The sequence below is a fragment of the Tinamus guttatus genome, unplaced genomic scaffold (genome assembly GCF_059628265.1).
Source record: "Tinamus guttatus ecotype Peru unplaced genomic scaffold, ASM5962826v1 Tinamus_guttatus_pri_ptg000561l, whole genome shotgun sequence".
In the NCBI taxonomy this organism is placed as follows: Eukaryota; Metazoa; Chordata; class Aves; order Tinamiformes; family Tinamidae; genus Tinamus; species Tinamus guttatus.
The window spans coordinates 164,770-173,951 of NW_028289095.1; the positions used below are offsets into that span (position 1 = coordinate 164,770).

The window sequence follows — 9,182 nt, forward strand, 5'->3', positions numbered from 1 at the left end:
ACAGCACCCTCCTCTACTCTGAGGCACTTCCCCGTTTTGTCCAGGCGTGGTACCCCTTCCCCGAGACTCTTTCCATGTGGTGTGAGGCACCTAGCCTCTTTTTGAGGCTGTCCTGCCCTTTTAGAGCAGGAACTGTGCTCAAAGCAAGCTCTGTGTTGCTTGTTTCACAAAAAACAGCTCAGGGAGCCAGCTTCCCTCAAGCGCTGCCCCACCGAGGAACTGCTGCCCCATGATGTACGTGACCGCCTTCTCAGCCCTCGCTTCGGCTCCCCGCTGCGCCAGGCCCACACGCGTGGGGACCCCACGAGGCCCCGGCTCCCTCGGGGCCCCCTTCTCTCCCCCGCGGCGCCCGCCCTCTGCTCGGGTCGTCGCCTCCCCGCGGGGGCGGTGAAGGGCTCGCGGCCGCGGCGGGAGGGTCGGTCCCTCCGCCGGCGCCTCCCCTCGGCGGGGCGGCCCTTCGCCGCTGCCGCGCCGCCCGACAGGCGCTTTATAGCGGCCGCTCCTCGCCGGCCCTCGCCTGGCCCCTGCGCTCCGCGGCGGCGGCAGCGCGCTCCGCGGCCCGGCTCTCCCGCGGGCGGCGGCGGCCATGGGGCTGCGGGCGCCGCCCGCGCTGCTCTGCGCGCTGGGGCTCCTGTGCTGCCCGCTCCCGCCGCCCGCCGCGGCCCGCGACGGTGAGTGGCGCCGCCGGCCGAGCAGGGGGCGCCGCGGGACGCTCCCCGGCGGCCGTTGGCAACGGCGGGAAGGCAGGGGGCCCGCGCGGGAGGGCGGCGCAGCGCGGCGGGGCGGTGGGGCCTCTCCGTGGGCTCCGCGCTCGGCAGCGCCCGCCGGAGCCTCCTGCTCGGCGGAGGAAAGTGAACGGGTATATTGGAACATAGCATCGCTGGCCTGTGCGGAGCCGGGCCGCGGCGGGCTGCTTTTAAGCTCCAATTAGGGCTTTAAATATTGCTTTCTGTGGTGCTTTAAAATGCTGTTCTGTATTTGTGCTCTCTTTTTTTAACTTCAGAGCACTCTCTTTAAATCTTTCAATGACATAATAAAGGTATAGCAATAAAGAGGTTGACTAAAACAAAACGTTAGTCTTGCAAAAGCTAAATCAGCCAGATATTGTCTGATAGAAGCAATAAGAGTTTTTTTGTTTGTTTGTTTGTTTTTTGTTTTTGTTTTTGATTTTTAAAGGCTAATGTGAGACCTGAAAGGCATAGGTTTCGGCAAGGCCCCTGCCACAGTGAGGTTGTGAGAGATGAAGAGCGGTTTAGAGTTGTCCTAGGGCTGAGGAACTGACCCAGCAGAGGCAAATGACATGGAAAGAACATCTTTCCAGGCTGGGAAAAGGTGTTGGCGGGTTTCCTCCAAAAGGTGGTCCTGCTTTTGTTAACAGCCTCAGGAGCTGCCGAATGTGCGGGTAGCACAAGGTTGGGGCAGAGCCCCCTACAAGTAGATCAGCCTGTCTGCCCTAGCAGAGTGGTCACCAAGATCTCAGTTAAATTAATAGAAACGCGACGGCACAATTGCTGTGACTAGTGAGCCCTTAAGTCTGTCTAACTCTGAACAGCTCTGAGCACAGGGGATGCTGAGGGAATGGGTGTAAGAGCCAACGCGCACATGGTGCTTGCTGTGTAACCCCCTAGTCTCTGGTAAGATACAGCAGCACGAGTCGCAAGACTGTGCATTAAGAGACAGCACAGATTTCTTTTAAATTGAGTTTTAACACTGGAGAGCAAAAGGAGAGGCTGAGGGAGCTGGGCCTGTTCAGCCTGGAGAAGCGAAGGCTGAGAGGAGACCTGATCAATGTCTATAAGTACCTCAAGGGAGGGAGTGGGGAAGATGGTGCTGACCTCTCTTCACTGGTGGTCACCGACAGAACTAGAGGTAATGGCCACAAACTGAAACACCAAAAGTTCCACATGAACTTAAGGAAAAAATTCTTAACAGTGAGGGTGACAGAGCACTGGAACAGGCTGCCCAGAGAGGTTGTCGAGTCTCCTTCTCTGGAGATCTTCAAACCCGCTTGGACGCAGTCCTGTGCCACGTGCTCTAGGTGACCCTGTGTGTGCAGGGGGGTTGGACTAGATGAGCTCTAGAGGTCCCTTCCAACCTTAACGATTCTGTGATTCTATGAAAAGCAGAGTTGTGTTTGCTGGGATCCCATAATGATCCTCTACAAAGAGTTGACAAGAATTAATGCCTTAGCCCTTGGGGCTACCTGCTGGGAAGACGAAATTCAAGGTCTAAATAGGGGGAAAGGCTGATCAGAGGAACAGTGTCTGCCAGGTGAGGGGATATTTCAGATCCTGGCAAATTCCATCTACTGAAACCGAGGGAGGAAATGTGACAGAGCTAGTCTTTGTAGTTATGCTAGGAGGAGAATATCAGAGAGGGAGAATTATTTAGGCTAAAGAACATCATAGAACAGGGGCAAATCTGCATAAAGAGACCATAACTGTCTTCATATTGGAAATCTTAAGGAAAATGACTTTAAAAAGAAAAAGAGGGGAGTAAGTAACTGCAAGCTGTACAACTTAATAGAACAAGATTGTTTGTTTGAATGCAATTCTTCCGTTTTATGGAAATATTCAAACTTGTTTTCCTGTCTTTTTCAATTACAGTCTTCATTAAAGAGCACTCTCAATTATACTGTTTACTTGCTGCTTCCTCAGGAAGTGGTGATCAAAATAGTTCATGTATTACATTACTGTTGCTGAGAAAGAAGAAACTTAAAGTAATTAATTTCCTGGGCAGTAGAAAGTAATGAAACCTGACCATATAGATGTGCATCCTGCTCTCCTTGCAGCCACTCCCCCAGGAATGTCATTTTCCCACGAAACCAGATATTTCCCTCTTTCCACCACTACGTACTTCATTCCCTTCACACGAACTGCTCTGTCCCCAGACCTACGCTTTGGTCTTAGAGCACCTGCAGCTGCTGGACCTTCACTCACGTTAGTTCTCACCTTGGCGCTCTCTAGCAGACCCGCTGGCTGGCTGTAAAACGCGGTAGCTGGGCTGGAATGAGGTGCTTGCTCACCACATCCTGCTGCTTCTTGAAGGGTGGGCAGCCCACAGGGACTGGCTGGGGACTACCCTTGCCCACGCTTTCCTGTGGCAGGGGGCTGAGAGGCGCTACCACCGCCTGAACTGGGCATCTGTGCTCAGAAGCGGTTGAGAAGAGGAAAGGAAGGAAAGCAAAAAAAGGGACAGACGCTTGCAAGAAAATGATACCTGAGGAAAATGTGCAGAATTGTTACTACATCACTTGGACTGCACAAGGAGCTTTAAGGAAAATATGGGCTAAAGAAACATTTTTACAAGGAAATATGCTATTTGTTGTTAGGAAAGCAAGTATTTGCCATCTGGCCTGCATGATTTGTCTCACCTTATTTGTAAATGTGTCTGGCTTCCACTTCTCACCCTGCCTGTGAGTAGCTAATTTACAGTCCACTTTGATGCTTATCAGTGCAGGATTATCCACAGGGAAGATAAAAGGAATGGTGTTTTCATTATAAGCCAACAGTATGAATGCAGCTGTCATCAGTAATGCTCGTAAATCTGCATTAATAGTTGTCCAGTGCCACATAAGAAAGGATGTTATTAATTGGCTTGAGTCAGAGCCTAATGTTCAATTTTTCACCTTACAAAAATATCCCCCGGCACATGAGCCTCGCTGGTTTGTAGAGTGCTGGCTGGATTTATGAGTCTGCAGAGACACTTCAGAATTTTCCCTGGCCCGCAGAAAATGCAGGGTGCTGTTTAAGATTGGCTGGAGCTGTTAAATGTTCATGCTGTTGCCGAAAGATGAAAGCCTACGCTTTTGTGTCTACCCCTGGCCACACGTCTCTGCTCTTTCCTGTGACCCAAGGCTGGTATTTGTGTGGCCATGTGCCAACTGGAACTTGTCTGTTTTATTTTTTGCTCTCAGCTTTGTTTTTCACAGAATAATGCATGCAGTAGCCTCTTAAAATAAAAATAGATGTAAAATGAATGTGAAACAGCTCTCCGTGAAAAAGTTGTGCCTTTCTAGGATGAGCATAACGTGCATATGCTGATGAGCAGACCAACAAAATGTAGCACCTGATGGCAAATGGCATTGTTTAAATTGTTAAAATGAAAAAAGTCCCATGGACTGAAATTTCTGCATGACTTCTCTAAATCCTCATTGGAGACTCAGGGCAGAGCCTACAGGTAACAAGAGAGAGCTTTAGGCCTTTTGAGTATCGTACTGATCATACTGAGCTTTTGACCTTATGCAGTCGAGTGTCCTGCCTGCACGCCATTGGATTGAAACTTGAATGTTTTAACCTCTTCTTTCTTAGCTGCTAGTAAACTACCTATTTATGTTTTACAAGTACTTTGCTACAGTTATTAATGCTATCCATGTCAACAGTGAGAATTTTATTAGTCATGATAATAATGATTATCCGTGAGGTCTAACCTCTTCCACAGGAACTGAATGACAGCCTAGTGTAAAGAGGATGACTGTTTGAATATTTATGATGGACACTGTTATGTGTCCATCTTTAATCTTGTTCTCTTAACAGATTTGTATTATTAGAATTACTTAAGCTATAATCAGTTGAATTTTAGAGACAAATAATATCTACAGCTTTCAAACATCAAGAAAGGCCTTTCTTACATGAGTTTTCTAGCATAACTGTAACTGTTAAAAAAGTAGTTTTCAAGTCATTTCTTTTCTGGAGATCTCCCCTATCTTTCTTAACTTTGTTGTAATAGCTCGGTTTAGAGGAAAAGCCCATATGCTGTTTACTGGTCTTTATATGCTTATTGTTAAGGTCTATTAAGATCTTTTGAAGTAATTAGACATAATATATGAAATTCCCTTCTCTGTATAAAGCTCAGATTGCTGGCTCCTTCAACATAAACATTGACGCAAAAGGAATCTAGAAGTTCAGTGTAGTAGCAAAATGTATTATTCTGTGTAAAACTATACAGATGATGTCATATAAATGGTGTTGACAAGGGGAAAAAAGTTATCAGGCTATGCTCCTTTATATTAAAATCAATTTGAATTTTCATTATGAAAGCCTTTAAATTTCTACCTCTCTATTGTGAAGTGGCAAACAAACAGTAAGCTTGAAGCTGCTCATCTTTGATGTTGGTGATACCTAGTTAATATGGGTGTCCCCTTTTTCATGGGTTTGACTCCTGGGAAGCACCTTGCGTGTCATTTAAGCTCAAGATGTAGATATGGTCTACCACAATACACGCCATAGGGGTGATAACAGTTCTGAGCTTAGAACTTCTTCACTTATACAAAGAGTTGATTATGGTTTTCCCTAAAGTGTGATTTCTGAGATTTTTAATTGCATTAAAATTGCTTACAGTTTTCTTGTCCAGAGTTAGTGTAATGCAGTTGTGCTCTTTTAAAAGTTTAATAATGGAGTAATATGTAAAAACTGCCATGTAAAACTCATTTTGTAAGTAAGCTTGTTCCAAGAATTCAGGATAACTAAAATTATTAATAATGCTATACATGACTGTTGTTATAAATAGTAGCCAAGGTAAAGGTCAACTGTTTGATGAAAAGTAACTCAAACAATCATTATTTTTCTCCTACAGTGTATTTTCATGTTGTTCTAGTGAGTCACTCTCAGGAAAGGGATCAAATTAAGGTTAAGAATTTTCATGGAAAGTGACCAAATCCTTAAGGTTCTGCAGTGCCTGCTCATTTGCACACTAGTGCTCGGGGAGTGAGAGGCCCCAGCCCTTCTCCTGCGGCTTCCCTGCAGCACCAGGAGCTGAGGTGGGGCAGAAGCACAAGGGAAGCTCTTCAAGCCCTCTGGGCACTTTCTTCTTTGTAGCAGTCGCTATCTCTCGCTGCAGAAAAGTGGCACAGCCAGGGAATACTAGTGGCAGGTTTCAGAAATGCCCCCCGTGTTGTTCTAGTTGCACTATGTGTATTATGAGAAGAAGATCCATGAGAAAGTTCCTCTGTGGCATATGTGGCCACTTGTTTGGTACAGGCAAAAGTCTGATTCACGTCAGCAATAAAAAGCTGTTTGAAGACTGCTGCTGCATGTCTTGATGTTGTAATGCAATTGGTAGGTGTTTCTTGAGGAAACATCTCTAAAACAATGCACAAGGTGGCTAATTTATCACTGTATTTGTGCTAAGGTAGGTTACAGAGAATGTAGAAAAGATTGCGCTGCTGGGCAGAGTTTAGTCCCTTCCATAAAGAGTTTATAAGCAAAGAGATAGGAGATAAAGGAGGGGTGTCTTATCCAAGCTTGTAACAGCAGCAAAGACAAAAAGATGGAAAAACATGTGGGGAGCCCATGTTCTGAGTAAGGAATTGACCTTACTCCTTTGTGTTACTAATGCCATCGTAGCTTTACTTCTTTTGTGAGATATTTTACTTTCTCCTTGGTATGTGAATATTTGCTTGTTAATGTTTATACTATTTTATTTTTCAGTTATTAGGTATAACAGCAGTATAAGGGGCAGAACTTTTGTAATGCCTAACCTGAATAACGATGATGACCCTATACCTATCGAAGAGCTTGAGAATGAAACTGAAGATGTCACAGAAGTTGGATCAGGATCCATCAGTCAGATTAATTCGTCTCGAAATTATAGACAACAGACAGTATCAGCAGACACACAAAGATACCTCACCAGTCCATGGCTGACACGTTTTGTTCCTGCAGTCTACACATTAGTGGTTATTCTGAGTCTCCCTCTGAACATTACAGCAATACTTGTGTTTTTGAGAAAAATGAAAATTGAGAAGCCGGCTGTAATATACATGCTGAATTTGGCCGCTGCAGATGTACTGTTCGCAAGCGTGCTTCCTTTCAAGATTGCGTATCATTTTTCTGGAAACAACTGGGTGTTTGGACCTGGGATGTGCCGTTTCGTCACCGCTGCCTTCTACTGCAACATGTACTGCTCGATCCTGCTCATGACGAGCATCAGCGTCGATCGCTTCCTGGCGGTGGTGTACCCCATGCACGCGCTGTCGTGGCGCACGCTGACGCGCGCCTCCCTCACCTGCCTTGTCATATGGCTTGTGGCTATAGCTGGCGTGGTGCCTTTTCTCATCAGGGAGCAAACTATGGAAATACCCAGGTTAAATATAACTACCTGCCATGATGTGCTAAACGAATCTGAACTTCACAGCTACTATGTCCATTTCTTCTCCGTTTTCTCTTCTGTTTTCTTTGTGGGGCCGTTTATAATTTCTACCGTCTGTTACCTGTGTATCATTCGGTGTCTTAGTTCTTCTAGCATTGTTGCAAAAGAAAGTAAGAAGAAACGTGCCTTGCTCTTGTGTGTAGCTGTTTTTTCTGTTTTTGTTGTTTGTTTTGGGCCAACAAATGTCCTCCTATTAATTCATTATGTGCATTTTTCTTATGACAACAGTTTAGAATATCTCTACTTTGCCTATCTACTCTGTGTTTGCATCAGCAGCTTAAGTTGTTGCATTGATCCCTTTATTTACTACTATGCTTCTTCTCAGTATCAGAGGCAACTTGTCAGTCTCTTCAGTTGTAAAGAGACTTTTGATCCTAACAGTAGTAACAGCAGTGGCCAGTTGATGTCAACCACTAGTAGAAGAGGTACCTGTTCCAGTAATGTAAATAACAGTGTCTACAAGAAATTGCTAGCAATGCATTGAGATAATGTTTCTTACACTTGCTTAATTTTTTGGCAATTTCAGAAAAAAAAAAAAAGTATTATATCCAGGAAATGCAAAGCCTTAGGTCAATTTTTGTAGAATACATCGTTCTATGGATTCATTACAGTAATACACAATTCAATAGAGTATGCATGTGTATAGTGGATGTATATAAGCTAGTTTAGAAAAGAAAAATATTTTTAATAAAAGCAGTTGAGTATTTTTCAAATAACCAAATCTTCAACCAAATCTTTAATTTTTTTAATTCATTTTATTGAAGGGGTTTTATAAAATCCTGTCTTACGTCGACTAGGTTCTCATTTATGGAACTATCTATCCATTATTTCACGACCAAAATGAAAATAGCTTCCCAAGTGATATTTGTTTTTATTTATGGAATTATCCATTATTATTATTGTTGTTATTATTATTTTGCATCTTAGGCCCTGAAACTATGTATTTGACATTTCCATATATTCAACTTCAAAGCCCTTTGTGTGATCTTAGGAATCTGAGCAAATGAAAGACAGCTTTTGATTATTGAAATGTATCATAGAAAATAACTTTCATCAGTTAGAACAAGCTTTTCTTCCAGGGTTCATACCACCACTATGCACTCAGTATCTTGGCTGGGGCTATGTTTTGGCCCATGGTATTTTCAGATTCAAATTTCACAATAGATTAGTGTTGAATGGCAACGCAGAAAATAGGCAGCATCCTGTTTTTCAGTTTGGGAATATGTTTTCCTGCATCTTATTAGTCATCATGCACGTGATTAAGTCTTGGAAATGTCTTTTATTTTGGCCAAGTCTGGGTGATTTTTATTTTTAAAGTTGTATCCATACCTGGTACAACTGTTGCAATGTATAGCCTAACAGCTAACTTAATTCTGTACCTTTCTTTTACTACAGAAGATTTCAAAGTCAAATGACAGAAAATCACTTCCAGAGACAAGTGTGTAAATGTGTTTTACAGGCAGATGTCAATCAGATTAAGTAGCAACTGGTTTAATGCAGGATTTGCATCAGTAATCTGCCAAGAACCGCAGTGGATAAAAGCCGTCTTCAGTCCATCACAAATCGTAAGAAACCTGATCTTTCTGCAGATATAGTGAGAGTGAGATTCATCTTTCCACCATGATCTCTTACTATTTTGTATCTGTTCTCTGATGGATTTACATTTTATATGTATATATATATATTTACTATATATATATATTTACTACATATATATATTTACAAAATAAATAATGATATTGCCCACATAAAATCTGTGGGCACCCCACAGACTTTTTTTTTATCGAGTATTTGCTAGTTCCTGAATAAGTACAGAGGGAAGTAAGAATATACATATGTATAGTTTGAAATGTTAAAAAATGTCAAAGGTGTATATGGCATATTCATATACATTCTCATTTTGTTTAATATAATATTGGCATTGCTTTGTTTTTCACAAAAAAAAAGTTCATCTTAAAACTACAAGAGAAAAACAGCAGAAAAAAAAATATCCATGCTGTTCCTGTAGTTGTATGCTGGGGATTGGTTTCTAT

At 43.2% G+C, this 9,182-nt stretch overlaps 1 protein-coding gene across 1 annotated transcript; it reads left to right on the top strand.

The window, feature by feature from the left end:
* The first annotated feature begins 586 nt into the window (after window positions 1-586).
* F2R (coagulation factor II thrombin receptor) lies at window positions 587-7,859 on the top strand. Its single transcript, XM_088534420.1, has 3 exons — window positions 587-671; window positions 4,747-4,756; window positions 6,436-7,859. The coding sequence occupies exons 1-3, from the start codon at window positions 587-589 to the stop codon at window positions 7,631-7,633; spliced, it is 1,293 nt and encodes a 430-aa protein (XP_088390546.1). The 3' UTR covers window positions 7,634-7,859.
* Window positions 7,860-9,182: the final 1,323 nt, after the last annotated feature.